This window comes from Amblyomma mixtum, chromosome 10 (assembly GCF_055824585.1).
Source record: "Amblyomma mixtum isolate Tamu chromosome 10, ASM5582458v1, whole genome shotgun sequence".
NCBI lineage: Eukaryota > Metazoa > Arthropoda > Arachnida > Ixodida > Ixodidae > Amblyomma > Amblyomma mixtum.
Window position 1 is genome coordinate 63715235 of NC_143021.1, and position 23648 is coordinate 63738882.

A 23648-nucleotide genomic window follows, 5' to 3' on the forward strand; every position below is an offset into this window, starting at 1 on the left:
GGTGACGTCAAGGAGATTTACGCATGCATTGGCTGCGCCTCAGCGATTCGTGGTTCTCGTGTGCTAGTGTTGCTAGAACCAATGGTTCTAGCAACACTGTTTTGTCCTATGACGTCATCACGCTTGTACTTGCGAGTTTGGCCTGTGGCGGCGATACCTGTATTTTGGTTCTGGCTCTTTTCTACGTTACAAGGGCTTTGTTGTCAGTATGAGTGGCGTTTTTGTAATCAGGAGCTTGTATTCTGTCGATAAAAGCCAACTTCAATTTCTCCTCAGTGTCCCTTTAAGCATAGGGACAAAAAATGCGAAATAAATATTAAATTAATACAATATGTTTGAAATGTATTTTAAGCACATCTTCTTTTTCGCTAAAGGTATAGGTACGTTAAACCCCAATAAACCAATAAAACATCTTCACGTGTTCAATACACTGCTGGTTTTCTGCTTCGGAAACGTTCACATTGAAATCTCCCGTTCTGTCTCTGGCTCCACTCACTCCTTCGAGCTTTCGAGCTGACGTTGAAGGGGTCTCAGCACCAGCGTTCCGCATAACAAGGTTGGTGGAGAGGAATTCTTTTTTCTGCCCCTTCGTTGCACCGGGACTTACAGGTATGTGCAGGACACTGCTACGAGAACCACATCTATGCCATCGCACTTAATATGTGCCAAGCACACATCACACTTCATCGATGTTATTCTTTCCGTCTCGACGTCAATGGGGGGTGTGATTTGCACGTGTAATGGTCGATGCCATTGTGCTTGTAAATTGCAATACGCGAACACCGGTCACCTGTCCTGGCCTCTTCCTTTCGGTGACGCCGGTCTTGTACAAGGGAGATGTCCGATGTGAACCCCACTCCGTCGCACACGGTGCGCGACACTCCGAACCCTCCCTGCATGAAGTGCTTCGGAAAGGCGGCATGGGCCCGTTCTGTGGCGGTTCTTGCACACGACGTAATCTCACTGCTCGCTTGTTGTCGAGCCTCGCCTCGTGTTCCTGGGCTGTTTCGCGTGCGTGCCGTTGTCGGGCGCCCTCACGCATCTGCTGAAGGAGCATCATCTGGTTCGCTTCATATCGGCGGCGCTCGACGGCGACACGTTATTGCGACCGCAGCGTCCCACCGCTGCCACCATTGTTGTGATGCTGCGGTAGTCAGGTAGAGCGGCCGAGTGCCCTAGCATTCAATGTGGTATCCACACAAGGGCAGATCAGTCGAAGAAAGTCGGTGTTGGAGCAAACCACATAGTTAATACACTGACTATAGACGGAAGGCGGCGCTTTGAGCCTGTACAAGTCAGTAGGCAGCGCGAGAACGCCGCCATGATCCAATGGTTTGTGTGTTGGCAGCTGCTTATACGCTTGCTAAATCTGGGCAAAGAACGTAGTTTGAACCTGGCAACGTAGTACTTTGGAAGATGGTTGCATGCAGTGGAGTTGTCGACTGCTGGAAACATGCCGTAAACAACGGCAAAATTATCGCGTTTGGATCATTTTCGATAGTATGTAGCGTCGCATACCTCATGTGCCGTACCTTCATACGGGTGCCTCGTTTCAATAAATTATTATTCGACGGTGAGCAAAACGACTGTGACGGGCCTGAAGTGCATTTCGTCCGTCGATCACTCGGGGTTATGTGTCTCCTCTGTTCTCGATTGCCAAATACATGCCACAAGTTTACTTTGGTGCAAAAGGGCGAACACAATACGCAAAGGAAATCGCGCCAATGTCCGCAGCAACGACTGTTCCTGGTTTATTTTGGGTGGTCAGTGTTTTGTTATAGTAAATAACGACGGTTTCTTGAAATGTGCCTAGCATGATTCTTTTTTTGTTTCTCTTTCGCCGCTGAAGACGACGTTGCATTGTCGGTCCTTGCGCGGGACGAACTCATAGTGGGATTATTCGTCCACAGCAACGCCCACAGCATCATCACGAACGACTGCAACAGCAGCTTGTCGGTATATACAGTAGCAGGTAGGTGGACGCATGAAGGCACGAAACAGTGCCACATTCACTGACGACATGTATTAGTGCTGCAAAACGTACTTTGAAACACATGTAAGCACTACTGAGAACTTTTAAGCGGTATTGAAGGCCAAATCTTGATTATGATAAAATTAAAATATGCAAAACGTAGCATATGTTTTTAGCTACGATTTTAGCGATGTTCAGCTGCGTACATAACAAATTGCACTTTCTGTGGCCTTTCAAGTTAAGAATTATGACTGTTGTGTCACTAGAGAAAGTAGTTACGCGAGGACTTGAAATGCAGGTAGATGTGGTATGTGCTGCATATTACAATTGTACTGAGTTCTGTTCTTGGTTTGTTGTTTTTTTTTTGTACCAGAGCTTGTAGTTGGTCCTTTTTTCCGTCTTTTTTGGCTTGACAGTAACATAAAATACAAAGAACAATAAAAAAGCCCTAAAAGGGGGCATGTCTTTCCATGATATTATAATAATCAAAAATCAGCTGGCGCATTTGGTAAAATATCTTGTCAGTATGTTGAAAATACCCTAAAGTGCCAAATAAAACCACTCTCATTACTTACAAATCAAGCGCACTGCATAAAATGCAACGTTAAGGACAAAACGAAACACGCGCGAGCATGCGCTTATGTCGCGGGCATCTGAGACGAAGTTTCGCGATTGGAACAGAAATCCGGTCATTCCATATTGTTGTCTAACTCACCAATGCGGCTTTAAGAAAAAAGAAAGCAGTGCTCAGTGTAGTTTTTCGCCTTCCAGAAGTGCGCGACGCAACAGACGCCATGTTCGCCGACCAGCGTACTACGTCCGGTCAAAGTTTCATTTTTCAGGTTGCCTCCTATCTTTAGAAAATGACAAAAAAAAACTAAAACCAAACAGATGGTATTTTAGAAGCAAACCGGATGAAGCAGTTTGTCCAGGAGCTCAGACTTTAATTATTCGCGGCAGGTTCAAAACGTCGGTCCAATGGCCTATGGAGCGTAAAAGGGGCGTGGCCTTCCTTAACATCATCATAATCTAAAGTCTACTGGTGCATTGGGCAAAATGTCCTGGCATTATGTTCCAAGGAACCTCAAGCACCAAATAAAACCACCCCCATCATTTAAAACTTGTTAAAAATAAAGAGGCACCGACCAAAAAGGTGTAGTCAATATGACGGACGTTTCGGCTTCCACACGGAAGCCTTGTTCACTAAAGGAAAACATTTCCAACATAGAGCTTAAGTACGCTGCTTAGTGCAGGCATCTAGCGTACTGCACATGAGCCTTGAACGCAGAAATCCGGGCGATTAGGGAGACGTACTGGCGCACTTGAGTGATGAAATTCTGGCCATACGACCGTCGTAGCATGATGAAGGCTCATCTGCAGTTCAAGGCTCAATGCTCGTCTGCTCATGTTCAAGGCTCACGTTCAAGGCTCATCTGCAGTTTAACCTCGTGTGCAAAGCCAGGAACCTTACTCCGAGATCCCTCTGCTTGCTTCGACCGGTCGATACTTCCTTCTGTCATAGTGTTGTGTCCAGAGCAGAACGGCAGTTGCTTCAAGCCAGAATCCTGGATTGCAAGGACTCAATCAGGTACCTGCAGAATCAAGCCTTTTTTGCCCGTCGCCGCCTTGAACATCAGTCCCCGAACGAGTTCGCCAGCATCCAGTTGCACGCCAACTTCGTTGCGAGTCTACAGTCCCGCCAGCGTGAGCGCACGCACCAAGAGAAGCTAACCAGACTGCTGCCTAGCCATAAAAGGAGTTCGACCAACAGACCTACTTCCGCCGTCCGCAATCTGTCTTCGTATAGGCCTACCCGAGCAGAGCTCCCCGTGCTGGAGCTCGGTTTGAACTTCAACACGAGAGCGGCACCTGACACAAGAAAAATCATTTGTGCTGTTGATGAGGCTGTAGGTCTTGTGGAAAACAGTCGCCGATAGGAGGCTCGCACCCGTGCGATTAGCATACTGGCCAAGCTGCCACGTCAGCTTCCCACTCCGCTCCTTCCTGAGGAGCGTGATGCAGTCAAGAGCCTCCGGAGCAACGCGGATATTGTAATCCTCCCTGCTGACAAGGGCAACGCCACTGTCATCCTTAACAACTGCGACTGCGTAGAAAAAGTGACGACGCTTCTGAAGGATGAAGGCACGTACGTGCGGCTCAAGCGGGACCCCACACTTAAGGTAGAGCGAGAGCTACAAAGGCTTTTAGCTTACGTCTTTCGGTTTGTTCCACCTCAGCACAAGTCCTTGTACTTCAGACTCCTTTGTGACAACGGGTCTGCACCTGCATTATATGGTCTCCCAAAGATCCACAAGCTGAACATTCCAATTCGGCCAATAGTGGATTTTACCCGCTCTCCCTTGTACCGGCTTTCAGGCTACTTGCACAAGGTTTTTTCGCCACTCGTCGGCAAGGGTCTGACTTCCGCACGGAACTCTTTCGATTTTATTGAAAAGGTACGTGAGGTCACGATCGACAGCGATGAGGTCATGGTGTCGTTTGACGTCATGTCACTGTTCACGAGTGTTCCCGTGGATCTGGCTGTGGATGTGCGCCGATCAGTTCTTCAGAACGACGACAGACTGAGTGCCAGAACACCTATCGAGCTACCGGACCTGTTGAGGCTGCTGCAGTTCTGCCTCGAAAACACATACTTGGCCTTTCGGGGTACTCTCTACAAACAAGTTCACGGCACTGCCATGGGAGCATCAATCTCGGTCGCAACAGCAAACCTTACAATGGAAGCATTGGAAGGCCGAGCTCTGGCTTGGTTCCAGCCACGCCCAAAGGTCTTTTTTCGTTACGTTGACGACTGCTTTTGCATAATCAAAAAGGATGCCTTGGCTGCTTTCACGAACCATCTGAACAGCATGGAAGATTCCATTCAGCTCAAGGCCGAGGAGGAGATTTCTGGACGTCTTCCTTTTCTGGATGTTATTATTGAGCGATGCAATGACCGAATGTCATTCAAGGTGCACAGAAAAGACACGCACACAGGCCGGTATCTTGATTTTAACTCGGTCCACCCTACTTGCCACAAGCGCTCCGTCGTTTCTACCCTCGTCCGACGTGCGGAAAGAATATGCTCGGAGCCTCAGGATAAAGCCTCTGACCTATGCCAAGTACTCCACGAGCTCAACGAATGTGGCTACCCAAACCACTTTGTGGATGCTGTTATACGCCAAACAGCCAGGCCATCTCAGCCCGCTCGCATTCCTTGCCGTGCACGGGCTGCCATCCCTTACGTGCCAGGCGTGAGTGAGTCATTGGCTCGCACTTTTCGCACATATGATGTGCATATAGCACACGTTCCTGCGTGCAAGCTTCGTCATGAGGTGGTGGCCGTAAAAGACAAGATGAAAAAGGAAAGATTTCCCGGCGTAATTTATAAAATCCCCTGCTCAGACTGCGATTATTCCTACATAGGGGAAAGCGGAAACTTCGATAGACGGCTGAAAGATCACAAGAATGACGTCAGAAACGAGAAGGTAGCTTCCAACGCACTTGCTGACCATGCTGAAAGCGCGAAGCACAGTATCGCTTGGGAAGAGGCCGCAGTTATCGGCCATGAGAAAAACTGGGCGTCACGCCAATATCTGGAGTCCTTGTTTATACAGACAACAGATCACACGCTGAATCGTAACATCGGTAATCTGCCGCCCGCGTACGGTAGTTGCCTGCGGCGATTAGTGCAGCGTACTTAAGCTCTATGTTGGAAATTTGTTCCTTCAGTGGACAAGGCTTCCGTGTGGAAGCCGAAACGTCTCTCTTATTACTACAGATTTTTTTGTCGGTGCCTCTTTATTTTTAACATGCATTCACCCGACCAGACGAGATTTTGTCAAACCTTGGACTTCATCATTTAAAACTCAAGCGCACTACTTCATATAGAACGTGAACGATAAAACAAAACACGTGCGAGCACGCGCTGCTGTCCCGGGCATCTGAGGCGATGTCTCGCAATCGGAACTAAACTGCGACCATTCCACGTGGTTGCCTAACTCCAAACCAAAAAAAAAAAACAAAAAAAAATACAGCATAAGATGGTTTGGTTTGGTTTATGGGGTTTAACGTCGCAAAGCGACTAAGGCTATGAGAGACGCCGTAGTGGAGGGCTCCGGAAATTTCGACCACCTGGGGTTTTTTTAACGTGCACTGACATCGCACAGTACACGGGCCTCGAATTTCTCCTCCAAAGAAATTCAGCCGCCGCGGCCGGGATCGAACCCGCGTCTTTCGGGCCAGCAGCCGGGCACCATAGCCACTGAGCCACCGCGGCGGCAATACAGCATAAGAACCGACAGAAGTGCTCAGTGTAGCCTTGCGTCTTTCAGGAGCGCGCGGCGAGACGGACTCCGTGTTTGGCGAACAGATGACTACATAGTCCAAGGTTCGACGGAACACCGTCTGGTCAGGGCGAAGCATGATTTATTCACAAATGAAAATTGGGTCACTGACCAAGTCGAAAGATGAAAAATGACGTTTCGGGTCCCATACGGGGCCCTTGTTCACAATAAGGCTGTCACAGAAGAAGGGATGGTTATATACGCTTCAGAATCTTCTGCAATCTTTTCACGTAAGTATGATGTAGCGTGCCCTGATTCTTGTTTAGCGTGTTGGCCGTTGTCTGGATGATTAGGGATTCTAGATGCATCTAGAAGACTGCATCTAGAATCCCTAATCATCCAGACAACGGCCAACACGCTAAACAAGAATCAGGGCACGCTACATCATACTTACGTGAAAAGATTGCAGAAGATTCTGAAGCGTATATAACCATCCCTTCTTCTGTGACAGCCTTATTGTGAACAAGGGCCCCGTATGGGACCCGAAACGTCATTTTTCATCTTTCGACTTGGTCAGTGACCCAATTTTCATTTGTGAATAAATCGAACAGATGACTATGTCTGATTAAAGTTTCATTTTACACGTCGACTCCTCGCGTTATAAAATGTAAAAATAGAACTGAGCTCAACGAATTTATGTTATAGAAGAAAACTAGAAGGGCAGTTTGTCCAGGAGCGCCGTCTTGAATTTTGACGGCAGGTCCAAAGCCTGGGTCATACATGACACCTGGCCTATGGCGCGTTAAGGAAAGAGTTTAGGCACTTGAAGTAAGAAGCCGCATACGAAAAAGAGCCACTCGCGCTCTCATGAACCGCGATGCCACCTTCGTGCGTTGAATGCACGGCAAAAGCTCCAAAAGGATCGGGCATGTCGGATAAATTGTGAGCAAATGTGCGTGATGGTACATCTGCACATTTCAGGGCACGTTTTACCTTCCACAACGAAAGCTACAGTAACTGCGTACTGCACTGTGCACTGCAAGTAGGACGCTCTGGCTGGCTTATTTATTCACTTGAAGCGAGCAAGTAAAACTGCGCAAGGATGAAAGGCACACATGAGCACAGACAAGGCGCAGGCTCAGAACTGGCATGTTTACAGGCATGTTGTCGTTCGCTTCAAATGAACCAACTCGACCGCCAGAGAGTCCTACTTCAGTTCATTTCTTCTCCCCTGGGCTCTTCTCTGCTTCGAGGACAGGGTACAAGGGGCACTCTTCTATGTGAGCCTGATTGCCCTGTCAAGTAGCCAGTGCCTACTCTGCGCGTTGTGTCTGCTTATGTGAGCCTTTCGTTGCGCAGTTTTACTCGTGTACTGCAAGGCGCGTGAAAGAAAATCTCCCGGGCTCTGAAATCTTTCTACAGCTTGATATATATGACACCAAGCGAATCAACCTTGCTGTTGTTTACTTCTTCACTGCATTCAGCTTTCTGATAGCTTTGCGTTAAACTTGTTGACACAGTACACATTGATGCTACTTATAAAGTTTAATGGCTAATTTCAGTAGCGCTTAAATATGTTTCGAATTTCGTTTTGCAGCTGTAATTCATGCGGTACGTAAAGGCGACACTGCTTCATGCATTTCTGCTTCCACTTATAGCTGCTACCAATGCATGCGTGCCCACTGCGGTTACTATCGTTCGTCATGATGCGGTGAGCGTTACTCTGGACGAATAACCCCATTATGGGTTCGTCCCGCTCAAGAAAAGGAACGGCAATGTCAGCCTCGACGAAAGAGCAAGAATAAAAAATGTATGTGCGCCGCGGCAATTCAGCAAACCTTCGACATTTACGGTAACAATACGGTGATTTATTTATTAATTCAAAATACCCACGAAGGCCCTCATTTGAGGGTATTACATGGGCTGGAGGGGAAGGGGGGAGTAAGTACAAAGCATTCGCTCGAGGTTAAAATACTGCACTAAAATAAAATAGTACTCACAAAACATTAATCAAAAATAGGCATCCACAAAAAGAGTTGCAACAATGCATATAGTAGCAAAATTTGAGGAATAAATAACAGCACCGCTAGAAAAAGACGACACTGGAAAAAGTGCGCGGAAGTACAAATCAAAAATATAAAATGAAAAGAAGACAAGGCGGGAGAAAGAACACTGAAAAAAAAACCTTTTTAGTTGTTGAAATATGAGTGAATAAGGTGTTGGAACTTATTTAGGTCAGATTGTGTGGCAATGTCTGATGGCAAAGCGTTCCATTCGGTTGTTGTGCGCGGTAAAAAATAATAATCATAATGGGACGACTGGCAGTTAATGCGTTTAACTTGGTAAAGATGATCGCGATGTAGAAAGATAACTGGCGGTGGCTGAAAGAATTCACCATGTAGGGAAGGATGGTGATAAAGATTTTGGAAAAGTGATAGAAAGGAAATTTTACGTCGCAGTGCTAAGTTTTGCAACTCGGCTTTAGTTTTCAATGAGGTGACGCTGGTGTAACATGAATAATCAGAAAATATGAATCGCGCAGCACGGTTTTGCAGGGCTTCGATGTTACTGATGATATAATTCTGATGAGGATCCCAAATGGCAGACGCGTATTCGAGTTTCGGACGGATTAATGTGGTGTACGCTAGTTTTTTTACATGTGTTGCGGCTTCTTTTAAATTATGTTTTAGAAGTCCGAAAGTACGGTTAGCAGAGGCAAGAGTGAGAATAATATGATGATTCTATGATAAGTCGGATTGAAGGTCAATGCCAAGATACTTGTAACTTGTGGTGTATTCTACACTACTGCTATCAAGAGAGTAGGCGGTAGGAATACGTGGCTTGTTGGTGAAAGACATGAGCTTAGTTTTGGAAAGATTTAACGGCATTAACCATTTAGAACACCATGTGCTTATCGCTTCAAGATCTGACTGCAGTAATTGGCTTTCAGCTTTACAGGTTATACATCGATAAAGCACACAATCGTCAGCAAATAGTCTGATTCTGAACGTCACGCAACCGGGTAAGTCATTAATATAGATGAGGAAAAGTAATGGTCCCAGTACACTGCCTTGTGGAACTCCAGACGTAACATCAGCGTAACATGAGTTAGAGTTGTTGTCTGATGTGAACTGGATTCTAGATGAGATGAAATCTGCTATCTATGCAATGATATTAGGGTGAATGTTCAGTTGTGAAAGTTTAAGCAACAACCTTTGGTAAGGAACGCGATCAAATGCTTTACAAAAATCTAAAAATATTGCATCAACTTGAAAGCCAGCATCGATCCGTGCATGAATGTCGTCAATAAAACCGGCAAGTTGGGTGTCGCATGATTAGCCCTTGCGAAAACCGTGCTGATGATCGAAGATAATGTCATTATCTTCAAGGTAGTTGCTGACCTGAGTATGTATAATACGCTCGAGTAATTTACAAACTGTACTTGTTAAGGAGATGGGACGATAGTTAAACGGAGAAGCACGATCACCTGATTTGAAAATGGGTATTATCTTAGCTATGCGCCAGTCGTTAGGAATGGTGCCAGTTGATAGCGACTGGGAAAGTAATGCGGTTAACATGCAACAAATGCTGTGTCATGTATTCCTTAAAATTTTATTATTGAAGCCCATATGATCAGCGCTAGAAGATGTTTTAAGATTGTTTAGTAGAGATAAAACACCAGGCTCACTGATGACTACCTCGTCTATGGTTAGTCCCACTAATGCGCTTAATGTAGTCAAGTAAGTAAATGTCTTCATCAGTAAACACAGCTACAAACGCCTCGTTAAGAAGTTGAGCGCACTCTGAATCAGGGATGGGAAGATCGATAGAATCTGTAAGATTCTGTAAATAAACCTCTCTGTGAATAAACCATGCATGGCTGTTGCTGCGTACATCGGCGCCATTTCCTTTGGGTATATAACCCTCTAGTGCCAAAACCAAATTTCCGACGTCTATTTGCAATCGGGACAGAGGACATGCATAATCTCGCGTGTTCAACGGACGAAATGCACTCAAAGCGTGTCACATTCGCGGTACACGCGTTCAAATAACAATTTAGAAGGAACAACGCACTGATATAGAGTTACAGAAGGTACGCAACGCTGCATACCATCATAAACACACAATACACGACACTTTTGTCGCAGTTTACTGCATTTTTACAGCAGTAGAGAGCTACAGTGCATGTCGCCATCTTCCCACGAACTGCGTTGCCAGGTTCAAACTCCGTTCTTTGCCCAGATTTAGCAAGCGCCTAACAGCTGGCAACACAGAAACCGTTGGTTCACGGCGGTGTTCTTGCGTTGCCCAGTGACCTGCATGGTGCGCAGCTTTCCCTCGATAGCGTCACTACATTAACTCCATGCGGCCGAACAAGCACGGGCGTGTTTGGACAGGCCTCCGCCGGGCGCTGGGCAGCGAAGCGCGCTTAACTGGGCCGAAGAGCTCGGTGCCTGGCCTCAACATGATGTCACCGAAATAAGCTTTTGTTCACAAAGGCTTGGCATATAGTAACGTTGACGTTTTCTTTCGTGGAGCACATCGTTCGGTTGGTGGTGGCCGCTTGCGACATCTCATCTTGTCTCGTTTCTTTTGAGAGCGATCGGTTGTTTTTGGCGCTATCTTTTCTTTTGCGAGCGCGCGCCGGCGCTTCGGCTGGTCACTCACAAAGCGAGGGCGCATTGGAGACGGGTACAACGCGAAACCTCGATTGAGGTAGTTAAATAATTCTAGGTATTATTAATATGCTGGACGCGTAATGGAAGTCGCCGGGTGTTCGTGATCAGCATGGAGATCTGCGTCTCTGAAGTCCCTCTTGACGGTGTGCAGATCTAAAGCATGGCCCGCGTGTTTTGCACGAAAAAACGCACCTCGCGTCGGCTTCGCCGAACCCGCTTCCGCGTTGGGCGACAGCTCCACTGCGACTGTCCTGTCCCGAGTGTTGGTGGATGACAGAAAATTTAGTGTTGCGAGCTTAAAGTCTTAGAGTAGTTTAAATACGCTGCATTTTGTCCTCAGAACGATTTTTTTTAGTTGGCTACGGCTCTGGCGCCGTGCCTTGCTGGAATTTACCTAGCCGCGGATGCATTCAGAGCGAGGCTTTACGAGATAACCAAATGACTGTGTGTGGTCCGGTATTCACTTAGGTGCTGATTGCAGACACTCGGTGTGCTTCCTAAAGTGCTTTAGCGCAGCACTAACCACAACAGCTAAGCTTACAATCTGACAGCGTCCTGGAACCCGTCGCCACTGGTAAAGTTAACCGGCTTCCCCACAAGGGGAAGCGACGACAGCCGAGCAAGTTTTCTCCGTTAATTCTTCTCGACGTGCTTGTACAAGCGCGCTACAGTGGCGATAGAGCCCAACGCGAATTTCCTGACATCTGTGAAAAACAATTGCGCCTAGCGCGTGAGTCAACTGAACAGGCGGGAAACCGATTGGTTGGTGCTGCAGCCAACATTGTCCTGAATGTAAATCAGTACTTTTACCGCGTGTGTAGATCGTAGCGAGTTGGTGTCGGCGCTGCGCGGGTCTCCACTTACACTTTTACGAGGCCAGCAGTTTCACCAATTAAGTGACTAACATATATAGTTTAGAAGAGCTTCTATTTGGGCTAAGTGGTTCATTGTACTCGAGAAAGGAAAAGCAGCAGCGCCGAAAAACACACACAAGCAGCTGAAGAACGACGTAGGACAAGCGCTCACCTACGACGAGCGCTTGTCCTACATCGTTCTTCAGCTGCTTGTGTGTGTGTTTTTCGGTGCTGCTGTTTTTCCTTTCTTAGGTGACTAACATCAGCGGCCTAATCGCGCGCTACACTTGGGCGGATGCGGTTCTTTTATCAATGAAGCTCTTGCGACCTAACGTTCAAGTGCACGAGGCGGTATGTTCACCGAGGCGCAGACTGTTCGCACGCTCGCCCAGCGCACGCGGTAACATGCAGAGTCACGTTCGATTTCTCCATATTAAAGAGCTCGAAAAAGACGAAGACTGAGACAAGCACAACAACACGAGCGCTGCATTTTTACTTTCAACTGAAGATTTATTAACAGAGATGACATTTATAGACTCTCCCGCAAAACAGAACACACACACAAAAAACACTGATTCCCATGTTACTCCACAGACAACGTCATATTCAGAAGGGCAAATTCGCGGCTAACCAGTGACAACGATGGTTTTTCGACGCACGCGGAGCCCCCCTTATCCTGCTGGTGAGCTTGTCTCAATTTCCGTCTTTTTCGAGCTGTTTAATATGGATATCAACCAACTCATCAAGCTTTCTGTTCTCCTAGTTCTCACACCGCTCTCAGTGGCTCGCTCCGCTCCCCACTTGCGGCGTCAGCGTTCTTATATTCCTCCAGCAGGTACGCTATGTTAGGCCAAAAATGGGCTCTCCGGTGGCAAAACTCGGTTGCTGCGCTGCCGCCACTGACGCAGCGCCCGGGAAAACTCCCGTGCAGGGCAAGCTGAGGCGTACTCACTGGGCATATGCCGGAACCGGCCAGCGCCAAGATCCGCGCCCCACAAGCGCCATTTCCGGCCGCATAAGCTCCCGCGACTTATGCGGACGAAGCGCCTGTCTGTGGGGCGCTTCGTCCTGTCTTTCTGTCTTGTGTTCTGTTTTTTTTTTCTCGCCTGTAACCAAAGATGAGTACGTATCTCATTGGTCTCCCTGGTCTCATCGCTTAAATTTTAGCTTTCGCAAGGTATTTCCGGCAGTTATTCTAAATGACAAGCGAAATATACCGGCGGGAGACTCATTGCCTGTCACTCTGAAAAGTACGCACTGTGTTGCCGTTGAATATCTGTCTTCTTCCTTGAAATACGTCCACTGATATCCTGCGCGTACGCGCGCAGAGTTGTATGCGAGGCCGTACCACCAACGACGACCTCCTGCACATGACGCGGATACGCTCCCAGAAAAACCTCGTCAGCGGTAATCGTCTGCCACATCTTTAGGAGACTGCAAGCTACAAGGGAGTGTGCGTCGGCGGACGGGGTGTACTGTCCGGGGTTCCAACTTCTTTATTCTCAACGGGGCGTGGCTCCAGAGGCCGTCGCCTGGCGCCTGTCACGAGCCAGGGGGGCGAAGCGCTGATGGCGAAGTGGCGCCGCTATATTGGTGAATTCTTGGGTTCATTTAGTGTGTTTCTCGGAGACACCCCGAGCGCTTTTCAGACGACTTTAAATTGTCTAGGGCGTAAATGCGAATGATAACTGAAGCATTATAAATGATAACACGCGGCGGAGGAACGCATTTCGTGCGGCGCCACACACGCCACGGCCTTGCTGCTTTGCTGCGCAATTTTGAGACGTGACGTAGACCGGCCTTCTTGGTTTTGTTGTGAGCAAAGCTGGTTAAGACTGCGCAGGTTTTTATTGCGAAAGCAATACTACTTGCACTTTCAAGCCTTTGCCGTGACGCGGCGGTGCCATGCACCCTGTGTGACGTCATGCGTGACGTAACGCCGAAGAGCTGGGCGACCATCTCGCGCCGTCGGAGGAAGCGGCGGTGCCTTCACCGGCGCCTAACTCCCGCGCTCTCCGCTAGGAGCGCAACAGATGTTGTGACGTCACGCCGAAGAGCTGGGCGACCATCTCGCGCCGTCGGAGGAAGCGGCGGTGCCTTCACCGGCGCCTAACTCCTGCGCTCTCCGCTAGGAGCGCAATTGTGGCGTTACGCCGAAGAGATTAGGCTCGACTCACGTCGCTAGTAAGCAGTAGCTGTGCCAACCACCAGCGGCTTAACATTGCTTCGCGACGATGCCGCCCACCGCTAGGGAAGCTCGTCGCAATGCGGGTAAGAGACAGCAGCGAGCTATTCATCCTTCTCTCAGGTGCAAAAACAACAGCCGTCTACGCAGAGCGGCGGTAGACATGGCGGATGCGGGCTAAAGAAACGGATGAAGTTGCTTTCGCAATTTCCAGGCTTAACCAAGCTGAGCCTCTGCCAATTTTTATAGCTTTAATGTGGTCGCCAATTGTTCGTTAACTCAAGATTATTGCAGTCCGGATCATAAAGCGACCTTGAAGCGTGGCCTTGAGCCAGTTTTTCGCTGCGCCATATTTTCAAGCATCTCTTATGCCAAGAAGAAAGCTTTTCGCTTTTAGTGCGGCGGGTACTGATTTAACCGCGCTCTGTTGCCGTGTATGCAGCGTTAGCGTACGCGCAGTGTGCAGAGGAAGCGACCGACCCGTTCGATGTCTGGGTACGAAAAGCCGTTGATGCTTTCTGTACCGTTCCCACGTTCCGGCGGGCCCAGCGCGGGGCCCCTCCCATGCGGTATCCTTTTGCGGCCAATGTTTATTCCACCGAAGGCCGGAGCGTCACATGACTCGCAGCCAACCGGGACCATGGACCGCACTGCAGGCAGCTTGCCACTAATCTATTACCAGTCATTGCGTCACAAATCTTCCGCTTAAATTACGCGTACTTGCTTTGTCCGCCTCATTGTGAAAAAGGAACCCGTAGCGGTTCTGAAACGTCATTCCTCATTGCTTGACCTGGCCAGTGACTGCAATTCATTTTTTCACTCTTCTATGCCGGACCAGACGAATTTTCGTCTAACCCTTGACTAGTTTTCAAGACTCATGCAAACAGCACATTTTGAAGGCTTGAAATAAAAGATGAAAGGGTCCTCGAGACAGTACCTTCTGGCAAATCATTTCACTTATGAATTGACTTAGGGAAGAGGCTGTACTTGAATATATTAATCCTGCCAGGAATTTCGCGCACTTTTCAGGAATGGTCTGTGCGCGTAGATACATACAGCATGTTAGTTCTTTTTAGATATCTATATTTGTCGATGCCTGTTCTAGATTTAGAAATATTATAAATTTCCGATGAGCGCAAATATTTCCTCCTTGTTTCGAGAAGGGGGCACCCCAAGTGCTTAGAAATATCTTTAGATCTTTTTGAGAAGTCGTAGTCAACTGACACAAAGTGAACAGCACGCGCCTGTATGCGGTCAAGCTTTGCTATGTTTGCTTGAGATGAAGGATCCCAAGCACTGCATGCGTGTTGGAAAATGGGACATACATTCGACCGATATAAAGTTTCCTTTAGTTTAACCGGTGCCTCCTTAGAATTTCACCTCAGGAAATTTAAAACTCTGCTAGCCTTCAGCGTTATGTAATGTACCTGAACATTCCGAGACAAGTTTGCAAAAAAAACAATCCCTAAATATTTGTATTCTGTTGCGACTGATAGGCAAGTTGCCTCCATGACGTAATTGGTAAGCATGGGCAGGTTTTAGTTCTGAACCTCACTATATTACATTTAGATAAATTAAGGAACATTTTCCAGGAGCGGCACCAAAGTAAAACAAAGTCATTCTATAAATGTTGAGAGTCCGTCGTGCGCGGTAAATACAGCCGTCGTTTGCATAAAATCTAACACGGCTAGTGGAAAAACCATATAAGTCAAGAAAAGCAGAGGACCCCTGGGGACGCCAGACAACTCAGCTGCACTTGAGGAACTCTCACTATCCAGAACCACGCATTGTTTTCTCTCGGACAGGTATGCTCCAAAACATGCCATTAGTTCAGCCGGTATATTAAGGACTGCCACTTTGTGCAAAAAAAGTGCGTGTCGAACAGAATAAAATTACTTTCGGAAGTCTAAAATATGCAGTCGATCTGCTTACCTAAGTTAATTAAGGCTGTACTGTCGTGAGTAAGCTGACCTAATTGCGTATCGCAAGAAACCCCAGCCCTAAAGACGTGCTGCGTTAGGCAAAAAAGTCGTTACTCATTATGTGATTAATTAGGTTACTGTAAATTACATGCTCTAAAGTTTTATATTATGCACTTGCTAATGAAGTAGGCCTGTAGACACATTTCCTCGTTTTGCCACGGCTTTTGTAGACTGGAATAACGTTTTCATTTCTCTAGTCTGGCGGTAAGCCTCCTTCTTCAAGAGGCTTTTAAAATAGCAGTACTAAAAGGGGAGCCATAGCCAAGGCATAGCTCTTGAGAACAAAACTTGACGTACCACCCGAACCGGAGGCCGTGTGTACACGAATCTGGTCTAGTGAAGACACAATGCCCCCCCCCCCTATCCCCCACCCCCCGCTCCACATAACGGCGTTATTTACAAGCAATATAATTGGGCGGAAAAAATTCATTGTCTCATATATTAATGTCAAGCCAAGATTCAGTTCCAAAGACGGTGTGCGGCTTTGACTATTCGAGGATTGAAGCGAATTGAATGTTTTTATTTTTCAGGCTTCGACAATTAACTGTTATGCGTACTAGGTCATCGAAAACGTTTATCCTTTTCTTGTGGGAAGCTGTATTCAGTAGACACTATGAAGTGACTAGATCCACGGCATCTGCTTGGCTGTTGTACGTGTAAATTTGGGTATTCGTTCTCAACTTATTGAAGTTCAGTTTGAATTCGCCACCACTTTTCTGCGCGTACGGAAATAATATTTGCCTCTCTAGCCTAAGTCTTTTGAAGTAGTCTTCACTTAGCGCAAAACAGCTCCATTCAGCAAGGAGGCCACCGAGAGCACCTGTTTTTCTTTGAATGTTAAAAACTTTACAATCAGTGGTCTATTCTTCGTGCGCCCCCTCAAGTACATTAGGGGCTATCGCAACGTTCAGGTGCTCTGAGCAAAAATAAATTGCTTTCCGCTCTGAGTAAGCCCACGATTCATTGCAAATATCTCGAATTCCATAAAAAATTTTTTCTCCTACACCTTCTTTCCAAATCATACTGGCAGTCCTGGAGCTTAATACACGTAGCAACAAGACCTGAAGAAAGTTGCTTTGCGTCATCCTTAATAGGACGCACGCTGGCGTTCATGGAATGGATCTTTTTAGCAAGCTGAAGCAACTTATGTTCGAGAACTTGCTGTTCAGTACGAATGGCTAGTATTTCTTCGAGCATTTGAGACCGCTTTCGTTGCATTGGCGGTATGGTCTGATTACATCGAACATTTGCTTTTCTTATTGGGCCAACAGAGGTCCAGGATTTTGTTCAATATCGGCTGAAAACAGTAAAACGCTTCGACAACAGACACTGCACAATCAAAACATAACAGACAGTGCATAATCATGAATGAAAAAGTGGACAGCCATTTGGGATCTGATACCTGTTTTCTAAAAGATTTACTATTAAGATCAATAAGTACTTTCTTCTGGGCGAGTTGGTTCATAATTTCCAAAGGTAAAAACTTGCGCAAACAGTAGAATAAGAAGGAGACGGTACAACAGGACAGAGCGCTCTGTCCTGTTGTACCGTCTCCTTCTTCTTCTACTGTTTGCGCAAGTTTTTACCTTTGGATACTATTAAGAGGACGACGAAATAACCAACCTGAAAAAAAAACTAAGCCTGAATGCCTGGCATCTTTCTCCCTGCCAGATCCCGGATTGGGCGCTTCCAGTAAAGGTTTCGAGCAGAGGGAAGATAGCTGATTGTAGACGGGAGCGCAGACACGTCGAGCGGCGAACAGTAGTCCAAGGATGACGCAAAAACCGGGCAAACTTCATCCGAAATGCAAACGTCACCGTGAAACGACGTCGTTCCAAAGCTGAAGAAAGACCACGCATGAACGTCTGGCGTTCACGTCGGTGCTAGATTGTTCATGTCGGTGCCAGAGCGTCCATGCCGGTGCAAGGAACTGTGACATTTTCTTTTGGAAGAACTGTGGTGTAGAACTTATGGCAAATGGACACCTCTTCAACATGAATCTGCCGAATGAATCTGAATCTACTTACTGAAAAATGGCACATGCCACTTAACCTAGACAAATGCCAACTCATGTCCTTTTCTCGTAAAAAAACCTCTATTAACTGCACATACCATATTAATTCAACTCCCATTGCCCGAACTTCCTCTTACAAATACCTTGGCGTTCACCTTTCTTCATCCTTGTCATGGGTCACTCATATTAATTCAATATGCTCCCAGGCCTCACGCACTCTTGGTTATCTACGACGGAACCTAACATCAGCACCACCTGAAATCAGACAACTAGCTTATCAGACATACGTACGCCCAAAGCTTGAATACGCCTCATCCATCTGGAACCCTTCACAAGCATACCTTACAAATGAAATAGAAGCCGTTCAAAATCGAGCTGCACGGTTTATCATGTCAAAGTACTCGCGTGATAGTAGTGTCACTGCATTAAAACGAGCCCTTTCCCTCCCAAGTCTCCAATCACGTCGCATCGTATCACGCCTATGCCTCCTTCATTCCTTTTTCTACCGCCCTATTAACAGGCACCCTTTGCTGCAGCCGCCATCAAGAATATCCCCTCGCCTAAACCACACTCATCCCATAGCTCCCATGAAAGGCCGCACATCAGCTATGAATGATTCATTCTTTCCAGATGCAATAGCCCGATGGAATGCCCTGCCTGATAATATTGCTTCTTGCACAGATCGAGCAATTTTCCGCACTTTATTAGCGAATCACCTGTGTCTTACGTGATGTATTCGGCTTCATCAAATAATCTGATCAAGTGTTACTGTCTCCTTTAATGTTTTTTTGTTTTTTTTGCTCTGTTTCGTTTCATTGCTTTCTGTTTTTGTTTTTGTTGAGCTGGTACTATATGTTACACACTGTTCTTGCCCCCGCCTTATGTAATGCCCACGGGCCCTTAAGGCTTCAATAAATGAAATGAAATGAAATGAAATGAAATGAATGCAGGTATAAACGTGTCAAGGTTTTGTGACTCTTCTGCTAGTAGAATGTAAAGTTGGGCGAGTTGGTATACATTCATTTTGGGTAGAAAAACAGCGCGAAAGGGACGGAAGACAAAGATAAAGGAAACCACACGGACGAGCGCTGACTCACAACTATTTTTTATTCAGAAAAAAAACAGACATTTATAGTTAAATAAAGGCACATGACCTGACGTCGCCCGCGCACATGCCTAGAGTACAACAGTCTATGAACTATATCATGAGTCAATAATAAAACCTTACTACACGATTTCAGAACACCGTGACTAACCGAAAAAGCACGAGACTGCCAGAAACAAAAAACAGAAGCACTATAAAAAAGAAAAGAAAAATCACGTGTTGTCAAGAAACAAGACCTCTTTATCAACCATCAATAAGGAAGCCTGACTGACGAATTCATCCTGTCTTTTCCGAATATGATATGCCTCAATGAGCTCCCTTGTCGTCTTATCTTTATAATGAAATAAAATGCGTGCGTAGTATGCAGACTAAGGTCTGCATACTTTCTTACTTTCATTCTTGCAAGCTTTGCAGTGCTCTTTTAGATGTGAATAGTTTGAGTCCGCAAGTGAACGAAGATGCTCCCTAAGTCGAATACTGATACATCAGCCGGTCTGTCCTTTATATACTTCTTTACATGAAAGAGGAGGTTCATGCACCACTGAACATGCGCACTCTACACAACTTAATCTATGTGAAACCAAACAACGAAATGGGCTGATTATTGATATGTTGTCATGGCGGTTCCCTATCATGCGGCAAAGCCCCCCCCCCAACCTGTGTGGCACAGAAAACACCAGATTCATGTCAAATCTGCCCGCTACCTTTTTTAGATTGTGAGCCTTTCGGTGCACATACGGAATAACTGCAAATTTTTTTCCCGTTTTGTCCAATCTTGTATTCGAGAAATCTACCGCACTGCCCTCACCAGCTTCTGGGAAGTTTCGACTTCTAATCTACTTACTTGTAACAGCAAACTGTCCATTATGCAGTGATGGCATGAATTTGTGAGGCTTGGACATAAGGTAGTGATTGCAATTCCGTTCTTTACTAGTCTTGAGTGCCCAGAGGTAAAACTTAACACCGGTTTTTGGGATCGGGGTGAATACATCCACTAGGTAGACTCTTTCCTAAAAAACAACCTCAAACTTAACTGCAGTGCATTTTCCGACGGCAACTCAAAAGTGAAGAACAGCCCTTTACAACATTTTTGAAAAACCTTTAGAATGTCATTCATTCTTCTATTAAAACTGTCCCTGTCAACTAAAACTAAAAAAATCATGAACAAATCTTGAAATATGCATTGCAAGACCTCCAATTTTGTTTTTTGTTTCCTTGTCTACCTGAGCAAGATAAATGTTGCTTAGGGCTGGAGCATTCTTTGAACCTATACATATGCCCTTTCTTTGAACATATACATTTCCTCGCTATCCCACGTATGTTTAATGTAAAAAAAGTATATATAGGACAGACCGGTCGATGTATCAATATTCGACTTAGGGAGCATCTTCGTTCACTTTCGGACTCAAACTATTCACATCTACAAGAGCACTGCAAAGCTTGCAAGAATGAAAATAAGAAAGTATGCAGGCCTTTAGTCTCCCACACACGCATTCTATTTCGCCATAAAGATAAGACGACAAGGGAACTAACTCATTGAGGCATATCATATTCGGAAAAGACTGGATGAATGCGTCAGTCAGGCTTCCTTATTGATGGTAGATAAAGAGGTCTCGTTTCTTGACGACACGTGATTTTTGTTTTCATTTTTTAGTGCTTTTGTTTTTTGTTTATGGCTGTCTCGTGCTTTTTCGGTTAGTCACGGCGTTCTGAAATCGTGTTGTAAGGTTTTATTATTGACTCAAGATATCGTTCTTAGGCTGTTGTACTCTGGACATGTGCGCGGGCGACGTCAGGTCGTGTGACTGTTTTTAACTATAAATGTCTGTTTTTTCTGAATAAAAAATAGTTGTGAGTCAGCGCTCGTCCGTGTGGTTTCCTTCGTCGTTGTCATCCGTCCCTTTCGCGCTGTTTTTCCACATAAAATGAGCTCTTCTGCTAGATTGAATTGCCAGAAGCTCAATTGGGCACCAAGTTTCTAAGAGTGGATTGCTCCAGCAAGCTGTCCCAGAACATATTCTCTGACCGGAAGAGGATGAATTTTTCTCTGTACCAATTTGTTTAGCTCTGTGAGGTGAACACATGTGCGCAAGTCTCCTTTTTGATTTTGTACGATGACAATGCGAGAACACCATTTTTTTTGGTTCATCAACAAGCTCAATGACTCCAAGCTCGACCACTTCCTACAATTTCTTTTTAGTCTTTGGCGTATGGCACCTGTACACGGAGTTCAAAGTGCGAAAGGTTTACTATCTTTCTTGTTCTTAACTCACTGTTTTGTTTGGCCGTTCCGCTGTTATTGATGTTGATTTGAGCAAGAAGCTTAATTGAGAATGTCTAGTCTCTCGCTGGCTTCCATAGAAAAAAAGAGAGACTTCAAGGCGATCCGCGACTTTCTTGTCGGCGCCTGCAGTCTCGTCACGGTATGACGTATCTACTGCCATCACGCTCAGAACCGTTAGCTCCTGCTGATTCGGTTCGCTCAGCACTCTTTCTGGTTGTTGAAGACGAACGACTCCGGAAAGATGCCGGTACATATGTGCTGGTATAACCCGCGGCGGCTTTAAACTTGACTGAAGAGCCGTGGGCATCCACTGTAGCCCTTCACGTGTCTCTGATGTCGAACCAAATGGCTACAAGGAATGCGTCGCTCGTAGTAACGCTCTCGTGGACTGCATTTTCTCTTTTGCACACTTGGGCGTAGTGTCCTCGCTTGCAGCGCTTACTCCAAGTGGCCTTTTCGGCCGGATATCGTCCATTTTTATGTGTCTCTTAGCCACAGAAACCGCAAGGGTTGTCTTGAGCAACAGAGGCCATTTTCTTCCTTGAAGAGCCAGCTCGATAGAGAGTGGTGGCGGCTCTAGGTGTTCACTATTTCTTAACCATAGCCGTGTGATGCTTGAGCTTGTGCCTTTACAACTTCCTACTAGTGCGCCATGGCTGTAGCCTATTGCAGCGTCAGCTCCGCGTCCAGCTCTACGCTCTCCGACAGCTTGCGGCCTCTGGTGCCTGCAACGTACCTGTCGCGGATCATTTCGTCATGAAGCGCCCCGAATTTGCATAGCTCTGCAAGTCGATACAAGTCGGTTATGAACTCTTCGGCTCTTTCGCTCTATATCGGTTCTCTTCTGAAGGACGCAGCCCGTTCATAAATGATATTTCCACGAAGCTGGAAGTGCTTTTTAAACGACGGTAGCACCTCGGCGCACGACTTAGTCTGATCGTCCACTAACGCAAGGGCAAGCGGAACATCCTCTACCTTGAGTTGAGTTGAGATCCTCTGTTTTCTTTCCCATGAAGTAGACCAGTGCGTGCGCCTGCTCCTCGGCGGCCTTCTCAGCAAGACCGCTGACGACTGGAAATCACTCGAAACGGCACTTCCATTGTGGTCTCTCACTGGGGTTTGTAAAACTGAATTCTCCAGAAGGCTTGCACCGAATGCTGGCTGTGCCCATTTCTGCCCGTAGCGTGGACCCTTCCCTGGTGCTGATTTGAGTCTTCATTCGTGCGCTGCCACTGTATAGTATTTGCGTGTGTGCATCCTGCACAGGGAGCTACCGACACGTTCTGTATCTTTGTAAAAAAAAAAGCACTTCAATCTTTCTGTCGCGTTCCGACTTTCCCGGCGCACCCAGCGCGGGGCTTCTCAGGTATGGTATCCTCTTACGGGCAGTGCATATTCCACCAACGGCTGGAGGGTCGCCTCCTCTCGCCCCGTCGACGGCGCCGCGGGCCGCGTGACTCGCAACGTACAGCACAATATACACTCACAGCCGCACATACAGTGGAGATTAAGCCTCTTAGAATTTCCTTCCTTTTGTGCGCCGCCTCAAGACCTCATTTCGAATCGCCAGATCAATTCACCCTCTCCGCGACAGGGAGCGAGCGAGAACAAAAGAGGCCCTCGACGTCGGCTGCTTGAACAACTCTGAAGAGTCAAGTTTCACAAAGGAAAACAAAGCAACGAAACAGCATCAGAAACGGATCGACCGCGCCGGACAGCGAGAAGTGGAGCCTGGAGCCTGACTCCACAACATCTCGGGAAGTGGATCGTCCTTCAGCCACGTACGATCGCCCGTCGACGGATTTCCGTGCGCCGCGGCGTCTCTTATGGCCTCTGCCTTTTTGTTTCCTTTTGACCTTTTGGCGAATTTCGTATCGTTAGCTGCGAGAAGCTATCCCAGGTCACGTCCCACACGCGTTGGCCAGACTGTGCTCGGTGGGCGCCGCTTTCCTTTCTCAGCATCTCTAAATCTTTGGCTGTGCGATTTTCCCTCCCCCAGTCCTTCTCCTCCCTCGCCTTTTCTCTGCGGCCCTACCGCAAAAGCGGTTATAGTGATGCGATATTTCCTTCTTCTTGCTTTAAGTTTGAAATCTTCGTGCGGACGTGACTTATGGAACAGAACAGCGATTGGTGTGGGATACCTGACTGTGGGCTTGTGTGAGTAGACAACTGCGTAAGGGCGCGACTGGGAATTTCGCTGTGATACTTATATTGCCAATTTGCGCTGTCCGGAGCGATATTGAGCTACTATGTGTTCTATGTGGCGATCAGATATGGTGCTTGCTTC

At 46.8% G+C, this 23648-nt stretch overlaps 1 protein-coding gene across 1 annotated transcript; it reads left to right on the forward strand.

The window, feature by feature from the left end:
* Positions 1-837: 837 nt before the first annotated feature.
* LOC149325950 (uncharacterized) lies at positions 838-11094 on the forward strand. The gene is made up of 3 exons (XM_089564425.1): positions 838-870; positions 3985-5226; positions 11089-11094. The coding sequence occupies exons 1-3, from the start codon at positions 838-840 to the stop codon at positions 11092-11094; spliced, it is 1281 nt and encodes a 426-aa protein (XP_089420551.1).
* Positions 11095-23648: the final 12554 nt, after the last annotated feature.